Below are 20,499 nucleotides of genomic sequence, written 5' to 3' on the forward strand. Positions count from 1 at the left end.
CCAAAATACACCGACAACCCAATGATCAGTTATAGCACTTCATATATTTTAACTGTGGGCCCTGTAAAAAATGAAGAAGCATTCTTTAAATATATTTTATTAAAGAGTACCTGTCACCAAATAAAACTTTTAATATAGTGTTCGTTGTGTAATTAGCAGACACTTTCCCAATCACTTGCTTTTAAAATTATCAACATAAATATGTTTAAAATGTAATAGAAAAAATGGCCACTAGGTGGCTCTGATCTGTTCCCTGCCACAATTAATACAGTGAGTTTGGTCTCCTTCCGGCCTGGCAGGAGACCAAACTCAGGAAGTGTTTCTCTGCACTGAGCTTGATTGACCGCTTCATAGTACCTCACTGAAAGCTGCACAGAGCCTGAGGTCTTCTATTCATCACAGCATTGCAACAATGTGAGGGCAGAAGTGGTCCCTCAGCAGGCTTTAGTGATGTCATGCCTGCTGGGAAACGCCCACTTTCTCCTGCTGGGAAGAGTGAGCAAGAAGATGGGTAAGATACAGAGCTTTTTAAAGCTCTTAAATTTTTTTTTTAAGAGTAGGAGGGGTGTTACAAACATAGCCTGAGTTAGTTTAGAAAAAGTTTATTTGGTGACAGGTACTCTTTAACCCATATAAGGCTCCTTTCACACTATGAGCATTCATCTGTTATTAAACATCCTTTTTCTGTGTGAAAACGGATGTATAATAACAGATGAAATAACGGGTGCTAACGGATGAATAAATATTCATCTGTTAAGACCCGTTATAACATCCCTCATGTATGGCCGTAACACCTCTGCCTACAGACTCCACAGTGGGGACTACTACTATTCCCATCATGGAACAGACTTCTTTCTATGATGGGAGTAGTAACTCCCGGGCTGTATGAGTCTGCCGGTGGCTGGGGAGGCTACATAAGTGTTTGTACTACAACCCCCATCATGGAACAGAGTCTGTTCCATGATGGGGGTTGTAGTACAGAGGCTGAGGGATTGATCACACTGGGTTTCACTTCTGAGATCCGATGCGATCCAAAGTTATTAAGCAGAGAAGCAGGCGGCATGCTGCGCTCCCCTGCGATGTATAGAGTGTTTTAACTTTCATTTTTAAATCCCCCACAGGGAGCCCTGAATGGCCAGTACCGAGGAGCCATTCAGGGCTCTCCGCGGATTTTTTAAATGAACATTGTGAGTGGCTGGGAGGCCATATCTATATTAAAAGCGCTGTGGGGGCAAGATATATAGCGCTGCAGGGGGGGCAGACATATAGCCTATATATCTAGCCCCCCAGCGCATTTATAATATGCCCCCTGCAGCGCATTAATAAAGATATGACCCCCGCCGGCGCATTTGTAAATATATACCCCCCGCCGGCACATTTATAAATATATACCTCCCGTCAGCGCTTTAATAAATATATACTCCCTGCAGCGCATATATAATGTGCCCTCCGCAGTGCATGTATAATATACACAGTGCAGCGCAACTTTATACATTATGCCACTGCAGCGCTATATGTGAAAAGCATTCTAGCAGCAGCCAGCCGGCCTGATGCTGCTGATAGAAATACTTTTCATTAATAGCGCAGTGCCGGCATATGTATATAGATGCGCTGTGGGGGGAAGATAACACTATATGTCTGCACCCCCCCCCCCCCCCCCACAGCGCTTCTATATACAGCGATATGAATGAAAAGTATGTATATCTATTAGCTGCACATAGTGCCAGCAGCCGTCTGAGTATATTATACATGCGCTGTGGGGGACACATTATATATGCGCTGCGGGGGTATATATTTATAAATGCGCCGGGGTCATATCTTTATTAATGCGCTGCAGGGGGCATATTATAAATGCGCTGGGGGCTAGATATATAGGCTATATGTCTGCCCTCCTTGCAGCGCTATATATCTTGCCCCCCACAGCGCTTTTAATATAGATATGGCCCCCGCTGCTACTCACAATGTTCATTTTTAAATCCCCCTGCAGGAGCCCTGATTGACTCCTTAGTACCGGCCACTCAGGGCTCCCCGCAGGGGATTCGAAAATGAAAGTTACTCGATACATCGCAGGGTTGCGGACCATGCCGCCCGCTCTCCTGCTTAATAACTTCTGATCGCATGGGGTCTCAGAAGTGAGACCCGGTGCGATCAATCCCTCAGCCCCTGTACTACAACCCCCATCATGGAACAGACTCTTTTCCATGATGGGGGTAGTAGTACAAACACTAATGTAGCCTCTCTAGCTGTCCGCAGACTCCCGCAGCCAGGGAATTACTACTCCCATCATGGAAAAAAGTCTGTTACATGATGGGAGTAGTAGTAGTCCCTCAGCACTGCAGGAGTCTGCTGATGCCACCTCTTCTGAGCATGCTCAGAAGTAATAACGGATAGTGTAAACCAGGTGCAAGCGGATGACATAAAGGCTCATCTGTTTGCCATAGACTTTAATGTTAAAAATAACATCCGTCAATTTATCCGTTTCTTGTGACGGAAGAAAAATTAGTGCATGTGCTGTTATTTCTTCCATCACAACTAACGTCTGTTATTCATGATGGGCGATAACAGGTCATAACGGATAATCAAAAAATCCCATAGACTTTAATGGGATTTTGTAACAGACGTTTAACATCCTTTTTTAAAGCTTTTCTAATGGATGTTTATAACGGATCTTTTAACGGATGAATTTTATAGTGTGAAAGGGGCCTAAAGTGTTTCACAGCAACTGTGATTGATAAGAGGACCTTGACCTTTAAAGGGGTACTCCGGTGCTTACACATCTTATCCCCTATCCAAAGGATAGGGGATAAGATGCCTGATCGTGGGAGTCCCGCAGCTGGGGACGCCCGCGATCATACACGGGGCACCCCGTTTGTAATCAGTCCCCGGAGCGTGTTCGCTCCGGGTCTGATTATGGTCGACCGCAGGGCCGGCGGCGTGTGACGTCACGCCTCCGCCCCCGTGTGACGTCACGCTCCGCCCCTCAATGCAAGCCTACGGGAGGGGGTGTGATAGCTATCACGCCCCCTCCCGTAGGCTTGCATTGAGGGGCGGAGCATGACGTCACACGCCGCCGGCCCTGCGGTCGACCATAATCAGACCCGGAGCAAACACGCTCCGGGGACTGATTACAAACAGGGTGCCGCGTGCATGATCGCGGGCGTCCCCAGCTGCGGGACTCCACGCGGTCAGGCATCTTATCCCCTATCCTTTGGATAGGGGATAAGATGTCTAAGCACCGGAGTACCCCTTTAATGGGAACGCCAGATCACTATTAGTATCTCAGACCTTATGAGCATTAAAGCTACAATAAGTTGTTGTCACATTTGATCATTCAGACCTAACAAATATAGAAGTGTAGAAAGGTTTTCGAAAGGTTTGTCAATATTGAGACTGTAATATTTTTACCGAAACTGCACTTTTTAGACATTCACTTCATTAGGATAGCCCATTAATATTTGATTGATGGGAGCCAGACCTTCGGAACCCCTAAAATTCAGCACAGTAAGAGGCTGTAGTGCTTCTGCCACCTCCTCATTACACAGGTACAATGGTATGGTACTGCATGTCGCAGATTCATTACACAGGTACAATGGTATGGTACTGCATGTCGCAGATTCATTACACAGGTACAATGGTATGGTACTGCATGTCGCAGATTCATTACACAGGTACAATGGTATGGTACTGCATGTCGCAGATTCATTACACAGGTACAATGGTATGGTACTGCATGTCGCAGATTCATTACACAGGTACAATGGTATGGTACTTACTGCATGTCGCAGATTCATTACACAGGTACAATGGTATGGTACTTACTGCATGTCGCAGATTCATTACACAGGTACAATGGTATGGTACTTACTGCATGTCGCAGTCACTATAGGGATGTCTCTGTGCCAGCATTAATAATAAAGAAAATGCAGGTAAGTGTCACAACCCATTCAATCTCATAGTGTATATTGGCAAGGGTCCTGAACCTGAGACCCCACCAATAAAATATGAAAGGACATCAGTGTAAGAGTCCTAGAGAACCCCTGTCTGCAATCCACTGCTTCTCAGTAATCATCTCAATCTCATGTTTTATTCTCTCTTCTATGGAGTAATTTGGGATGTTTTGTTACTTGTCTGAGAACAATAAATGAAATGCGGACGTTTCTTATTTGGTTAGAGTATGCTACACATAACACAAGACGGCATGTTTGCATGCAGATGTTATTGAAATAGGGAAATATTTTCAGTTTTAGTTGTATTTACATTAAGTGTTGAAAAGCCTAAATTCTGTACCTTCTTCCCTATAAGGCTGGGTTCACATCACGTTTTCAGCCATATGGGACCGCATACAGCTGGGGGAGCTAAAACTGGGCGCTCCCATATTCCTGCCATATCCCTTCTCCCGTCAAAAATAAAAACGGACTTAAAAAAACAAACGGACAATAACGGATGCAAATGGATGTTATCTGTTTGTATCCGTTATTGTTCAGTTAATAAAGCAAAAAAAAATATTAAAAAAAAAAAAAAATTTTTTGTTCTGAGCATGCTCGGAAGTAAAAACCGATCAAAAAACGGATGCAAACGAATGAATTAAAGGCTCATCCGTTTGCCATAGACTTCAATGTTAAAGTTTCTGTATCCATTTTTTTCTTCCTTTATTTTTTTTAAATACTGCAAACACCGTCTTTTCTCCTGTAAAAAAAAATAAACAGAAATGAGCGCAGACGGGTGCAAACGGATGTGAAAGGATTGGAAAAAAAACCATTGACATCAATGGGATTATTTTACAACCGTTTGCAATCCATTTACAAGTTGCAACAATGGAACCTAAACGGGGAACAAAAAAAAAACGGGGACAGACGGCCATGTGAGCGCACCATTATTTACTATAAATAATATGACACGTTCGATTAACTTTTTGTTCTGTACATGTGAACGGAATTAGGGTGCGTTCACACGGCCATCTGTCCCTGATTTTTTAATAACCGTTTTGTTTGTTTTTTTGCAGGCTGTAAACGGATTCAAAACGGTTTAAAAAAAAATTCCCATTCATGTCAATGGGATTTTTTTACAATCCGTTTGCACCCGTCTGCACCCATTTCCGTTTTTTTTTTTTTTTTTTTTGACGGCAGAAGAAAACGGCACGTGCAGTATTTTTTCTTCTGTCCAAAAAACGGATACAGTAAATTTAATTTCAATCCGTTTTTTTGATCCGTTTTTACTTTTGAGCATGCTCAAAACAAAAAAAATGTTTTTTTTTGGTTTATTAACTGAACAAAAACGGATCCAAACGGATAAGGCTGCATTCACACCACATTTTTGCAATACAGTTCCCGTATACTTTTCAATTTGAAAACCGTACGGAACCGTATGCATTGACTCTCTATTGAAAACCGTATGACAAAAGATGTATCAGGTTGTGTCCGTTTTGCATCCTGTAAGGTTTTGTCAGTTTTTTTTCCCGTACCCAAAACCGTAGCCTACCACAGTTTTTGGTTCGGGTGAAAAACTGTATTAAACCGTATACGTTTTTTTAAAACATGGGGGTCAATGGAAACCGCACAGAACCATATGTGCGTACGGTTCCATCCGGTTTTCACCATACGTTTTTTGACTTTGCACAGTTTTTTTTTCTTGGAATTTCAATCAAACAAGTGAAACTTTATTCAAAATGGAGTGAAAAGTTAAAAACGTATACGTTTTTTCTTAAAAAACGGATGCAACCAGACATCATTTTTCAAACCGTATACGGTTTTTAACTGTATACGGGTTGTAATTTGTACACACGTTTTGATACAGTTTAGTCCGGTTTTGAGGAATCCGTTTTTCATCAAAAACCTGATACGGGAACTGTATTGCAAAAACGTGGTGTGAATGCACCCTTCGTCCGTTATTATCCATTTCTTTAAAAGGAGTAGTCCAGTGGTAACCCAGTGGTGAACAACTTAAGTTGCAGATCGCGGGGGGTCCGACCGCTGGGGCCCCCTGCGATCTCCTGTACGGGGCCCCGACAGCCCGCGGGAAGGGGGTGTGTCGACCTCCGCACGAAGCAGCGGCCGACACGCCCCCTCAATACAACTCTATGGCAGAGCCGAAGCGCTGCCTTCGGCAATCTCCGGCTCTGCCATAGAGATGTATTGAGGGGGCGTGTCGGCCGCCGCTTCGTGCGGGGGTCGACACCCGCTATCTGGCCGGAGAGCCTGGCCCCCGTACAGAGAGATCGCAGGGGGCCTCAGCGGTCGGACCCCCCGCGATCTCAAACTTATCCCCTATCCTTAGGATAGGGGATACGTTTTTCACCACTGGACTACCCCTTTAAGTCCGTTTTTAATTTTGACGGAAGAAGAATGGAACGGGTCTAGATGGCCGTGTGAATGCAGACTTACTTGTGACTATATCAGGTTTAGGTTTGGCGATTTTTTTTTTTTTTATCCAACAATAGCTCTATTATTTTAACATTTTTACACAATTATATGGCCTTTAGAAGTAGCTGTATAGTCATACACTACAGTGTTTTCCAACCAGTGGGCCTCCAGCTGTTGCAAAACTACAACTCCCAGCATGCCCAGACAGCCGAAGGCTGTCTGGGCATTCTGGGAGTTGTAGTTTTGCAACAGCTGGGGGCACACTGGTTGGGGAACACTTCACTAGCATATTCTGGTTTCATGTTCGTATAATTTTAAGATTCTTTTGATAGGAAAAAGTGGTCCCTTTATTATGCACCAGTATATAAGACATCAGGGCAATGCAGTACAACACGTGATATAGCACCGTAACACAATCCAGTCGCTGAACCACAAAGGCCTCCTGCAGCCAGGGACTCTTTAAGTCGGATGGCCCTTGGGGACAGATTCATCTGGTACACAAAACACACCTCCCTACAGGATTATTAATTGTCTGCTTGTTGTTGTGACCGCAGACCTGCAGAGTCAGAGGAGAGGGAGGGAGGCTTTGGCAAGGAAGGGAAAGCTGAGTTTTATATCCGTGTAATGTTACAGCAAATGTTGCTTCTTAAAGGAACAACAACCAGTTTATTATTGTGCCACTTAAAATATTAATTGTATCCATTTTTTTTCTCATTTTGACCATACCCACCTACCATGCTGTGCTATAAAAAGGTTACATGGTGCATTCTCTGGCATTAACATCACATTCTGAAGAGTGTGTAGGCAGCAAATCAATAAATCAATGCACTACGTAGAAGACTCAAATTGTTCATATAGGCCCTTCTGCTGACATATCCAACACCGGCCTCTTTGCCTGAACCCGCTTATGTATAGGGGGAGGTTTATCAGAACCTGTGGAGAAGAAAGTTGCCCAGTTGCCCATAGCAACCAATCAGATTGCTTCTTTCATTTTGCTGAGGCCTTGTTAAGAATGTAAGAAGCGATCTGATTGGTTGCTATGGGCAACTGGGCAACTTTCCTCTCCACAGGTTTTGATAAATCTCCCCCTATATGTCAGAAACAAACTGATTCTTCCATGGTTTGGCTCAGCCCAGTTTAGGTTTATGAAAAGTGGTGCGAAGGAAAAGTAGAAATGTCCATGGTAACCAATCAGGTGGCTTGTTTTCAAAAGGCTTCCGAAACATGAGAGGTGGAATCGGAAGCGTAACTAGAGTTCTATGCGCCCTAGAGCAAATTTTGTTAAGTTTTCCATAATAATTATAATACTGTACCCAGGGGTCAAGTCGTGGGAAAAAAAGTTTGGGAACTCACGTTAGATTTCCACTTAAAGGGGTACTAGACATCTTATACGTTATCCCTGCTGCTCCCGGTGTTCGTTTAGAGTGTTGGGTGCAGCGACACAGGCTCATGACTCATGGTCACGGCCCCTCAATGCAAGTCTATGGGAGGGGGCATGACGGCCGTCACGCCCCCTCCCAAAGACTTGCTTTGAGGGGGCATTACTGTGATGTCAAGAGCCTCTGCCCTGCATCACTAGTCATCCGGCATGAAGCGAAGTTCGCTCCGTGCACCGGATGTCTGGGGTGCCGCAGCCGAGACCCCCTCGATCAGACATCTTATCCCCTATCCTATGGATAGGGGATAACATGTCTAGGGTGACAGAGTAACCCTTTAAGGGGTAGTCCTGCAGGACTCCTGCTAATGGGAACTGCGTTCCTGCTGTGGAAAAAGTGCAGGAACTCCGTTCCCATGAGTTCCTGCAGGACTTGAGCCCTGACTGTACCTCTCTACATAATGATCACATGGTTACCAAATAATACCACAATACAAGAAACAAATAAAAACAAATACAATTTAACAAGGCCAGTATTACTGAGGCTAAGTTTCTACTTGTTTTTTTGTCCTGCGTTTTTTGGTTTGAAAAAAACGCAAGAAAAAAACGGCAGTGCAATTTCCTGCGTCTGGCGTTTTTTCTGGCGTTTTTTCATTTTTGGTATCCAAAATTTGTTGGGTACCAAAAAAAAAAAAGGATGCAGTATCGATGGAAACATTTTTATTTAACAAAATTTTAATATTTTATTAAAAATGTTTTATACATTTTTAATAAAGTGTGTGTTTCACTTTTTTTCTCAATTTTTTAGGTAGTACTACTACTCCCAGCATGGGACAGACTGTTTGGCTGGAACCATCTGGCCAATCACAGCTCTCTGTGGGAAATATGAATAGGTTTATATATACGTCAGGGCAGGAGAACAGAGAAGAGCGGCCGCCCGCATCTATACATTATACGGGAGGAACGCAACGGGCGATCTGTCAATTAGTACAGGTACAACTACTTCCATCATGGAACAGTGTGTTCCATGTTGGGAGTAGTAGTACTACCTAAAAAAATGCAAAAAAGTGAAAAACATACACACACTACATTTTTATTATTGTTGGCTACATTTTTAGGTCCCCGCCCATCCCTTTTTTAAAAATGAATACACATTTTGTTATAAAAAAAGATACATTTCATTAGATACAATTTTTTCCTTCACTACTGTATCTTTTTTTTTTTAATGGTACCCTACGAGTTTTTTTTAAAAAAGGTATAAAAAAAACGCCTGAAAAAACGCCAAAGTTAAAACCCACATATCGTTTTTCTTAGTGTTTTTTCACTCCTATAGACTTCTATGGGAGAAAAACGCTACGATTTTGCTAAAAAAAAATCACCAGTGGCTCAACATGCTGCGATTTTGGAGAAAAAACGCTAAAGTGAAAAACGCCAAGTAGAATAAGAATTTAGCGATTTCTCATTGATTTATGGCTAACATCTGGCCGCAGCGTTTTTTTGGGCGGAATTGGCGTTTTTCTTGGCAGTTTCCCCCCCAAAAAAAACAATTATAAACTTATCATATAGGTGTAGATGCTAGTTCTACATGGGTACTCTGCCTACCATATAAGTGGTCACAATACAGTTACAGGAGACATCTTCAAGGAGTTGTTCACTTTCCCTTTTCCAGCCTAGACGATTTCGAGCCATGATCCATCTTTGCAGATTATGCTTGACAAACATCTTAGGCTTCCCACTTTTCCAGCACCACCTCTATACAAGCCCTAGACAGTAATATTGCCCTCTTTATACCCCACACAGTAATAATGCTCCTCTTAGTGCCTCATACAATAGTAGGGCCACATTTATGCCCCAGCACACTAATACTGCCTTCCTTTGTGACCTCACGGAGCAGTTGGCCTCCCCCTTTGTGCTCCTACACAGTAGTTAGGCTCCCCACTTTGTGCCCCCACATTAGTACTGTAGTCATAGCTTTGGTTACAAAAAAAACCATGATGGCAGTGCCAAACAATCAGCTATAGGTAATGGACCCCACTGAATTATTATGGGGTCCGTTGGGTTCTGTCATGGTATCTGTCATTTTGACTAGAAGATGAATGCAGCATGCTGTGCTTTTTCTTCCTTTCAAAACTGATAGAATTATTGATGAAGGCTTTGAGCAGAGTATTGTGAACAGTTAGCACCTCCTGTATGCTCCCAAACAGGCCCCCTTTATACAACTCACCTCCTCTTCCCTATGGGGCTCCAACACAATAGCTTGACCCCCTGTGTGCCTTAAAAACAGCAGCTAGTCCTCCCTTTGTATACCCACACAGTAGTTAGGCTGGGTTCACATCACGTTTTTGCCATACTGTTTTCAATCCGTTTTTCTAAAGAAAACCGTATGGCAAAAAAACGAATGAATCCGTATGGGAAAAAGTAAACCGTATGCGTTTTTAAACTGTATACTGTTTTTAAAAGTGTTCCATCCGTTTTTATAAAAAAACAACAACATACGTTTTTAATAATTTTGTCCATTTTTAATGGGAGGGGTGTTTGGTGGGGACTTTAGGATGCAAATGCGCATGTGCAAAGTAAAAACCGTATACGGTTTCCCGTATGGAACTGTATACATGTGCGTTTCCCATTGACGTTCATGTTAAAAAAAAACGTATGTGGTTGCAGTACGGTTTTAAACCGGAGTCAAAACCGTGGTTGACCACGTTTTTGTCTCCGGTTTAAAAACCGTACCGCAACCGTATACGTTTTTTTTTTAACATGGACGTCAATGGGAAACGCACATGTATACGGTTCCATACGGGAAACTGTATACGGTTTTTACTTTACACATGCACATTTGCATCCTAAAGTCCCCACCCAACACCCCTCGCACAAAATATGGCCAAAATTATTAAAAACTTATGTTTTTTGTTTTTTTTATAAAAATGGACGGAACTGTATGCACTTTTAAAAACATTATACAGTTTAAAAACGCATACGGTTTACTTTTTCCCATACCGTTCCATCAGTTTTTTTTGCCATACGGTTTTCTTTAGAAAAACGGATTGAAAACAGTATGGCAAAAACGTGATGTGAACCTTACCTCTTACCAAATGGTAACCAATCACATTTTTTTCCCATTCACCAATATTTTAAAACATAGCTTTTATTTATTTATGACCGTATGCCTATAAAGATTAAAACACTAGCAATGGCTTAGTATACATATTTACACTCTACCATCAAGCGTTAGGGAATTGGTTACTGACAAATGCTCCATGCCCCTGTAGAACACATGAGAAGCTATGCTGAACACTATGCTGTTTTGAAATGAGGGTTACATAGCCCCCCTAATGTTTCACCATACATGTGGCATCATGAGGGGAAAACAGTATATTGCCCAAATGGGAATTGTATACATAGTTGCCTGTAAAATGTTGGAACTAGTAGAATGTAGTATTTTTCAGAATAGGGGCTACATCCTTTTCTTAGAGGAGTACACATTACTGCGGGGCACCTTTGTAAGGTCAGGAGGGTAAATCAGCAGAAATAAACTTGGCAGTCACCTTTTGTCATTATGTCCTATGGTTGCATTGGTTGTTTGTTTTCTGTGCTGCCTAATCTGCAGCCTGGTGCAATGTCACTGAGTCATCTAGCCTGGCATGGACGTGGCCATTAAAAACTGGTCATTATAAAATGTTTATTGTATAAACGATAGTTATTAATGTGATAACTCTAAGGCTGAGGCTACACTGCAACATTTTGTAGCACTACTAATTCATAGCAATACAAAGCTGTCACGCAGTTGTTGAAATCAATAAGTTGCGTTACAAAATGTTGCAGTGTAGGCCTTTTTGAAGTAATACCAGCATATTACAACATTTTGGAGGAAATTTATCAAAACCTGTGTAGAGGAAAAGTAGACCAGTTGCCCATGACAGCCAATCAGATTGGTCTGAAAAATAAAAGGTGCGATTTGATTGGTTTCTATGGACAAGTGATCATCTCCCCCTTTATATTGTGAGGACTGAGCTGCCAAGAAACCAGCGTTGGAGTTTGGTTGACTGCTTTATAACCTGTTTCCTTTATTTCACAGGGACTGTCCGACCAGTAAGACGCAGTTTTTTTGAACCATCTTCTGCCCCAGGCAAGGGTATTGTTTGGGAATGGGAAAATGACGCAGGTTCCTGGACACCTTATGATACAGAAATCTGCATTGCTATCCAGAATGCCTATGAGAAGCAGCACCCATGGCTGGACCTCACTACGCTTGGTTTTTGTTACTTGGTGCATTTCCATAGCATGTGTCAAGTCAACCGGCAGACACATCGGAAGCGGCGACTAAGAAGACGCATGGATCTTGCATATCCTTTGACAATGGGATCCATACCCAAGTCTCAGTCATGGCCAGTGGGGTCTGGCTCCGGGTTACCCTGTTCCTGCCCCCAGTGTCTGTTAGTAAACAGTACCAGAGCAGCTTCTAATGCTATCCTGGCATCCCAGAAAGTTAAGGTTCCCCCTGGACCTCCACCTAACCTGCCACCTCCACCTCCTCCTCAGCATCCATCTGGAATAAGACAGAGCAATACATATAGTGGCGGAGCTGCTGGTTGGGGAAGACCAGGGGAAGGAGGTCGAGCTGCAGGAGGAATGAGAAATGGCTCAGGATTTTCTCGTAGTCAAAGTGTACCAGGACCAGCACCGTACCCAGGACAGAACAATCTGAACAGACCAGGAGTGCAAAGAACTAGTGGGAGCAGCAGTAGGGCATCTATTCCTCCAGGGTAAGTCAGTAATAAACAGATCAGATTTGATACTGCACAAATGTATTTAGTAGGGATGCACCGAAATTTCAGACAACGAAAATTATCGGCCGAAAATGCCCCTTTCAGCATTTTCGGCTAAGTGAATTTTCTGCCGATAATGCAGTGGGGCGTGGCTTAACCCCTCCCCGACCCATGACATTCATGTACGTCATGGGTCGGGTGAGCGGATATGACGCGGGCCAGCTCGTCGGGTCCGCGTCATAAACGGGAGATGCCTGCTGCTATCAGCAGCTGACATCTGCCTGTAATGATGGATGTCGGAGATTGCTCCGATGTCCGTCATTTAACTGGTTCGACCATACCTGGCAGCTCCCTTCTAATTCTTGTAGCTGGGGGCCACCGCTAACAGCCGACATGCACCGATCGCTGAGGCCGGCTATTAACCCTTTAGATCGCTGCTGTTAATGCTGACAGTAGCATCTAAAGGGACATGTAAATGCTCCCTGGTGGTCCAGTGGGGTGGATCGCCCCTCGCAAGCTCTACAAAACGAGCACAGATCGATGGAGTTCTATGGAACTCCATTGATCTGTATCAGAAAGTTAATGGTTCCTCCTAAAAGTCCCCTAAGGGGACAAATAAAGTGTAAAAAAAAGAGTTAAATGAAAGTCTTAAAAACATCCATTAAACCCTTTCATATTAAAAGTTTAAATCACCCTCCTTTTTCCCATTTTCCATATAAAAAATATGAAAAAATAATAAAAATAAACATATTTGGTATTGTCGGATGCGTAATTGTCCCAACTATTAAATTGTTAATGCTGACAGTGGCGTCTAAAGGGACATGCAAATGCTCCCTGGTGGTCCAGTGGGGTGGATCGCCCCTCACAGGCTCTACAAAACTAGCACAGATCAATGGAGTTCTATGGAACTCCATTGATCTGTATGAGAAATTTAATGGTTCCTCCTAAAAGTCCCCTAAGGTGACTAATAAAGTGTAAAAAAAAAAAAGTTAAATAAAAGTTTTAAAAGCATCTATTAAACCCTTTCATATTAAAAGTTTAAATCACCCTCCTTTTTCCCCATTTTCCATATAAAAAAATATGAAAAAATAATAAAAATAAACATATTTGGTAATGTCGGATGCGTAATTGTCCCAACTATTAAATTATTATGTTTCTGATCCTGCACTGTGAACGGCGTAAACGCAAAAAATTCCAAATGCAAAAAGTGCTGATTTTGGTCGCAAAAACAAAAAATAAACAAAAAAAAAGGTTTTCGGTTTTCGTCCTTCGCGGCCTAGATTTTCCCTTTCGGTGCATCCCTGATATTTAGAGCATAACCTGATGTTACATACACTGAAAATCATTTGGCGCCTGCATGGTCTAATTCCTAGTGCTATAATCACATTTGTGTTTTTGGCAGTATGTTTTCTTGCTCTGCACCTAGCTGAAAAACACAATTTTCCACAAGTTATTTGCAATCTTTTGTCAGTGACCTCAATGGTAAAGAAATATATATTAAGAGTTATGGATTTTGTAAAAAAAATAAAATAAATTATGATGGAAGGGGCTAAAAGTAGTACAAACAGATGCATTCATTTTAAGCCCAAGCTTTTGCACTGAAATATAATATTGTGTACCTTTCTTGTATTTATGCTACAGGTCTGCTTCTCTTTTATGTGCTTGTTCTCACATGTTTTTCTATTTATGTATACAATTGTTTAAAAAATCCTAAGAAACAGAATGAAGAAAATTGTAAAAACTAGGAGTGGAACTGAGGAAGGGGTTAGAGTAGTTAATAGGGATAATAGAAAAAGAGATTCAGAATAAAGTCAGAAGCATGCAGTGCATATACACTAAACATAGAACATTTTCAGCAGAAAAAGAACACATTAAGCATAATGTAAATTGTCCACTAAATGTCACCTGCTTAGCCCACAAGAAGTACAGCACTGTCTTGTGAACACTATAATAGACAAATTACCAGGTCTGGATGACATCCATGCCTGAGTCCTTTAAGTACTCTAATAGACAGACCCTTATTTCTAATATTTGAGGATTTTATAATGATATAGAATGGTATATAGGAAAGGGACACATCCATGGTCTCTCAGGTTATACATGTATATCAGCCATCATATGACCATCTCCACATTGCCGGCCAGTATGCTTTATCCTAGCCTTTCATCATCCCCTGATGAGATGGGGCCAGAAATGCGTTGGGACTGAGGACTCTCACCCGGGATCCAGATGAGTACTGTACTGGGTCTGGATGTTTCATTGTTGTACATCTCGATTTTGTGATGACACTTTTTTTTTTTCTCTAGATGGAGTAGATTGATCATTTTCTTTGCACTAGTTTTGCCTGTCTCTTTAAGTATGAGACAGTATATGCAAGGTATTGCAACTCAGATTATGTATTCATCTTTTTTGTTCTACATGTTTGACGTATTTGGTGTGTAAACTATTTGTGATATATTTTTGCATACCATTTGCCATGTTTTTGTTTAAGTTTCTCCAGATCAGATAGCGTATTTTGGCACTTGTACTACATTAAATTAGTGCCTCTTTATTATTTATACATTTTTGGTGGACAGCTTGGCCTTTATTTAATATGTGATGTATGGGGCCAAGACAAACCATATCTATGTCCCTATGATAGACGCAGAGTTTATGGCCTCCTAATACTTTTCAATATTTTGTTTGTGACCACTTCAGATATTTATATATCATATTCTTCAGTATTTTGGTAGTGACCATTTCGGATAGCCACACACCATATAATTAGTTTAAGAAATCTGTATTTGCGGGTCTGACTAAGGACAATAGGCCCTAGGTGTCTTTACCTTTCCCATCCACAAGAAATAGACAGTGCGACATTAGTGAGACAGCTAGATCCCACTCCCTCCTAGTGTTTAGAAGTGGGGTCAAGAGAGGAGTCGGTTAAGGGATAGGTTCTAGAACAGGGCCGACCTTTTTAGGGCATTAACTCCATCTAGGAATAGAGGTAGAGTCTAGAGAGCCTATAGTAGTGTTTTTCAGGTAGGGGCTGTCCATCCATTAGGCCCTCCCCTTCCCTAGCTCCTTTCCCCCCCTCCATTTACCCTTACCTTATCCCACTCCTTACCCTTAGTTTAGTCCCCCAGGAACAATTAGAGTGCTTGCTGTCATCCCAGGGGGATTTTTTGATATTCTGTAATATCTTGCTATTTATTATCAATAGTTGTCTGTTGGTGATGGTTCAAATGAATGTACCAATTTGTCATTAAAGGAGATATATCACAGTGAAAAGCTTATCCCCTGTCCAAAATAAGGTATCTCACATCCATTGGTCGCTGATGTTCAGCTTGGGGTCCTGTATCCCTAGCCTACTGATGTGGCCTCAGCTGCATTAATGACAAGCTGGTATTAATATACTGCACTCTTATAATTAGCTATAGAGCAGCCAGATATAGGTATAAGCCAGATATACAATTATGAGGGCCTTTAAGCCCCTGTGGCTTAAAAGGGTACTCCAGGGATGTATATTTATATAGAAAAAGCCAACACACTACCTGGATATGTTCCCTGTAAACTATCCTGCCTGATATCCATTGCTCCTGTGGCCTCTGTTGTCTTCTCTGGCTGCTTGATATTCTTTGCCATACTTCCCTCCCCTTGCCTACATCATCAAGCAATCATGGCAGCTCTGCTTTGCCAGCCCCCACCCACCTACTCTAAGCAGCAGAGTGAGATTCAGTATCTGATTGGCTGAAACCATACACACCTCCCAGTTCTCATCACTGAAGAGAGCATGACTCATCAATGCAGGGCAGAAACCACATGGTCTGTGTCTCTCAGGAGGGTGGGGGCTGCTTTCAGAGAAGGATTTGGACAGAGGCAGAGTGGATGGGTGGATGATATTATTGCCTTACTTCATGCATGTAAGTGATAACGAAAGAGGGAAAACTGCTCTATATTGCTAATGAATAATATTTAGGCAATTAAAAAGGTTGATAAGAGGGAAAGGATAGTCTATGGGTTTAGTTCACCGGAGTACCCTTTTAAGGCCACAGTTGCAAATGAGACTCCTAAAATCCACATAGCTAAATAGTACAGCACTAGGTAAAACTGCCACTGAAAAGACATGGCGATATTGGTGGACAGGAAACTAATCCCACTTATCAATCTCTATGCCACTTAATCACCCCTTTCATCACCCCTTGTGCCATTTTCTTCACCCCCTCATCACGTCCTGTACCATTCCATCCCCCCTTATCAAAACTGTCAGATATTTTCACCCGCACTATTCACACTACTGGTGGATAGTGCGGGAGATGCTGATTCCAACGAGCCATACCTTACCCGGATTAGCCTGGCCGTTCTCCCGCAATTGTAGTTTTATTCTATGTGTTTATCTTTCTCTAACTGGCACGGGCGGGGCTTCTTCATGTTAACTGGCACTGACGTCAGCGCCGCTTATGAATATTCATCCCACCTCCCTCCAGTTAGGAGCGGCGAAGAGAGGGAGAGCTGGAGGGAGGGGGGATGAATATTCATGAGCGGTGCTGATGTCAGTGCCAGTTAACCTGCAGAAGCCCTGCCCGTGCCAGTTACAGCAAGATATACACATAGAATAAAACTACAATTGCGGGCGAATGGCCGGGCAGATTCGGGTAAGGTAGGGCTTGTTTTAATCAGCGTCCAGTACTGTGGATAGTGCTGGGAGAAAATATCTGACAGTTTTCCTTTAAACAGATTTGTAAATTACTTTTATATATAAATCTTAATCCTTACAATACTTATCAGCTGCTGTATGCTCAGCAGGATTTTATTTTTTTTCTTTTTGAATTTCTTTCCAGTCTGACCACAATGCTTTTTGCTGACACCTCTGTCCATGTCAGGAACTGTCCAGAGCAGGAGAAATGAAAGAAGCGATCTGATTTAAAGGGAGTGAGATCTACTGTAATTTACTAGTAATAATAATAGTTATTATTAATAAGATTCCTATTTAGATGTCATGTAACTGTTACTAATTGTATGCCAGGGCTCACATGATGGCCCAATGCCATGTTCAGTCTTGCCTGCTTGTAGATAGATTACAAAGGTCTGATTTGTGGGCTGTACCATTGTACTGTGTGAAGGCAGGGGTGACTACACTGGTATAAGAAAGAGTTTTAAAAACATCTATATTAGGAAACAGTATGATTTCTAATTCTGTAAACAAATACCTTTTAAAAGCACAAACTGGACAACCCCTTTAAGGGATGGGATAAACCATCTAAACCATCCTGCAGAGAATTTTCTCTGTGCGATGTGTAGCCCTTTAAGAATGATTTCTATTAATCCTGTTACAGAATCCTATAAGGAAAAGTCTTCTGCATTTGTGCGTGTTCCAGGTTTATGCTTAGTAATATTCTTAGGTGAGGATTCCTCCCAATTTCCAGGACTGGCTCCAGACGGTGTGATCGTGGTATTAAAGGGGTTATCCAGGAAAAAAAAATTTTTTTAAATATCAACTGGCTCCAGAAAGTTAAACAGATTTGTAAATTACTTCTATTAAAAAATCTTAATCCTTTCAGTACTTATGAGCTTCTGAAGTTTAGGTTGTTCTTTTCTGTCTAAGTAATCTCTGATGACACGTGTCTCGGGAACTGCCCAGTTTAGAAGAGGTTTGCTATGGGAATTTGCTTCTAAACTGGGCGGTTTCCGAGACACGTGTCATCAGAGATTACTTAGACAGAAAAGAACAACCTTAACTTCAGAAGCTCATAAGTACTGAAAGGATTAAGATTTTTTAATAGAAGTAATATACAAATCTGTTTAACTTTCTGGAGCCAGTTGATTTTCAAACAGTGTGCCCCCAGCTGTTGCAAAACTACAACTCCCAGCATGCCCGGACAGCCAAAGGCTGTCCGGGCATGTTGGGAGTTGTAGTTTTGCAACAGCCGAAGACCCACTGTTTGGAAAACATGGTATTACATGAACATATGGCAGGAGCTTGTTGGGCAGGCTGGAGCTTTAATACACATTGTGCTGCAATACATCTCCCGTATACCGCCACTAATCCTGTGTGTATCATGTCATCTCGCTGACAGTCCAGTAAATCCACACATTGTAGACGCTGCAGGGATCGGGCTGCTTGTTGCCATGGTAGCAGAGCTCAGGTGCTGCTCATAGCAACAGACTCCATCCAGCCTCCCCCTGCAGGCAACAAAGGCCGCTGCTATTGTTATACAGCACAGTGTAACCCATATACAGCGTTCAGGGGCTTGTCACATAAGAGGGAACTGATATAGTCAGACGTGGCGAGGCGGCCTGTATAATATCTACAGCACTGGTCAGATGTAGTAGTCGCCATCCACATGAGTTATTACAGGACGCTCCTTAGGAACATGATGCTGGATTAAGAGCTTATTCTCTAAGCATCTGTATCATATGTATAATAATACATACTGTACATTCTTTAAAGGTGCCCATACATTAAATATGATACATTAGATATCATTTGGCTAAACTGGACGGCCGTGGATGACAGTGTTTTCCAACAGGGGGGCCTCCGGCTGTTATGGAACTACAACTCCCAGCATGCTCAGACAGCCTTTGGGAACAGCTGTAGGCACTTTGGTTGGGAAACACTGGTGTATGAGGGCATCCTGACCCCAGTGGCAGATATTGAGGTATGAAGGATCAGACATATTGGATTGTAACAGGCCTGATCCTTTGTTGCCAGGAGAAATAAGGGGTTGTCTGCTATCCCCTATAGCAGTGGTCTTCATCCTGCGGACCTCCAGAAGTTGCAAAACTACAACTCCCAGCATGCTCAGACAGCCTTTGGGAACAGCTGTAGGCACCTTGGTTGGGAAACATTGGTGTATGAGGGCATCCTGACCCCAGTGGCAGATATTGAGGTATGAAGGATCAGACATATTGGATTGTAACATGCCTGGTCCTTTGTTGCCAGGAGAAATAAGGGGTTGTCTGGTGAAAATGATCCTATCCCTAGAGACTAAGGCCGACATTTATCATTGTCTTTAGACTGTTTTTTGTGTCTAGAAAAGGCGAAGCAGGGTTTATTTGCACCTTTTTTTGAGCCTTTTGGTTTACACATTTCTGCTGATTTTGAGTTGCAATCCACAGATTTTGGCAATACACATGGGGGTTTATTTACTAAGAGTGGAGTGTAGGTTTCTTTGTGGGTTTTGATTTCCGACTGGTATATTCCCAAGGTATTTACTAAGGTTTCCCTACATTTTGCACTTTTCCCTACATTTTGCTTTTTTTGTTCTGATCTGTGGGGTTTTCCTCAGCTCAAATCCACCACATTTTCTGTGGAAACCATAGAAAATATGCTGTGATTTTTCAAAACTGTCAGGACCACGCCCCTATTGTCGGGACCAGGCCCACTTTATCACATGAACACGCTCCCTTTCCAGGCTTTTCTTGTAAAATGGATGGTTTTGGGGTTTTTTTTGTCGCAAATTGTGCTGCATGGGATGTGCGACACAATTTGGGCGCAAAACCCGACAAAAAAGAGTCGGGATCACGTTAGTAAATAAACCCCATGATATGGAAGGGATTTATGAACTGCGCCTTTTTGGGAAAAGGCTCAAATAAGGCACAAAGCCACTGGAAAGTCTCTAAAACTACACCAGACCAGATTTAGCTTAGCTTTTTGGTGTATGTGAAGACAGAAATGTCAGAAAATGTGACCTGCACAAAATGTATCAAATGCTCTGCGACCATTTAATAAATTTGGTTCTCCTACATATTATCAGCACACAAAAAAAGGTTTAGAAAAATGCTTCACTTACACCTACAATGATAAATGCTTCACTTACAACTACAATGATAAATGCCGGCCTAAGTATATGATTGCAGGGGGTCTGACCGTGATCTCCAGGACAGGACGCAGGCTTTTAGTGAGAGTGTGTGATGTTGATGGCACCCGCTCTATTCATTTGTATGGTAGCGCTGGAGATGTCCGCCAATCATGCATTTCCAGCACTCCCATACAAAGGGGTTACCTAGGAATAGAAAA

General features: G+C 42.3%; 1 protein-coding gene across 2 annotated transcripts in view; it reads left to right on the forward strand.

The window, feature by feature from the left end:
• Nucleotides 1-20,499, forward strand: part of DTX1 (deltex E3 ubiquitin ligase 1) — a 61,262-nt gene that overhangs the window by 9,868 nt on the left and 30,895 nt on the right. For both annotated transcript variants that reach the window (XM_056528730.1, XM_056528731.1), the window contains exon 3: nucleotides 11,810-12,497. In XM_056528730.1, the coding sequence (XP_056384705.1) occupies nucleotides 11,810-12,497 (688 nt within the window). The remainder of the gene's footprint in view (nucleotides 1-11,809; nucleotides 12,498-20,499) is intronic.

This window comes from Hyla sarda, chromosome 1 (assembly GCF_029499605.1).
Source record: "Hyla sarda isolate aHylSar1 chromosome 1, aHylSar1.hap1, whole genome shotgun sequence".
NCBI lineage: Eukaryota > Metazoa > Chordata > Amphibia > Anura > Hylidae > Hyla > Hyla sarda.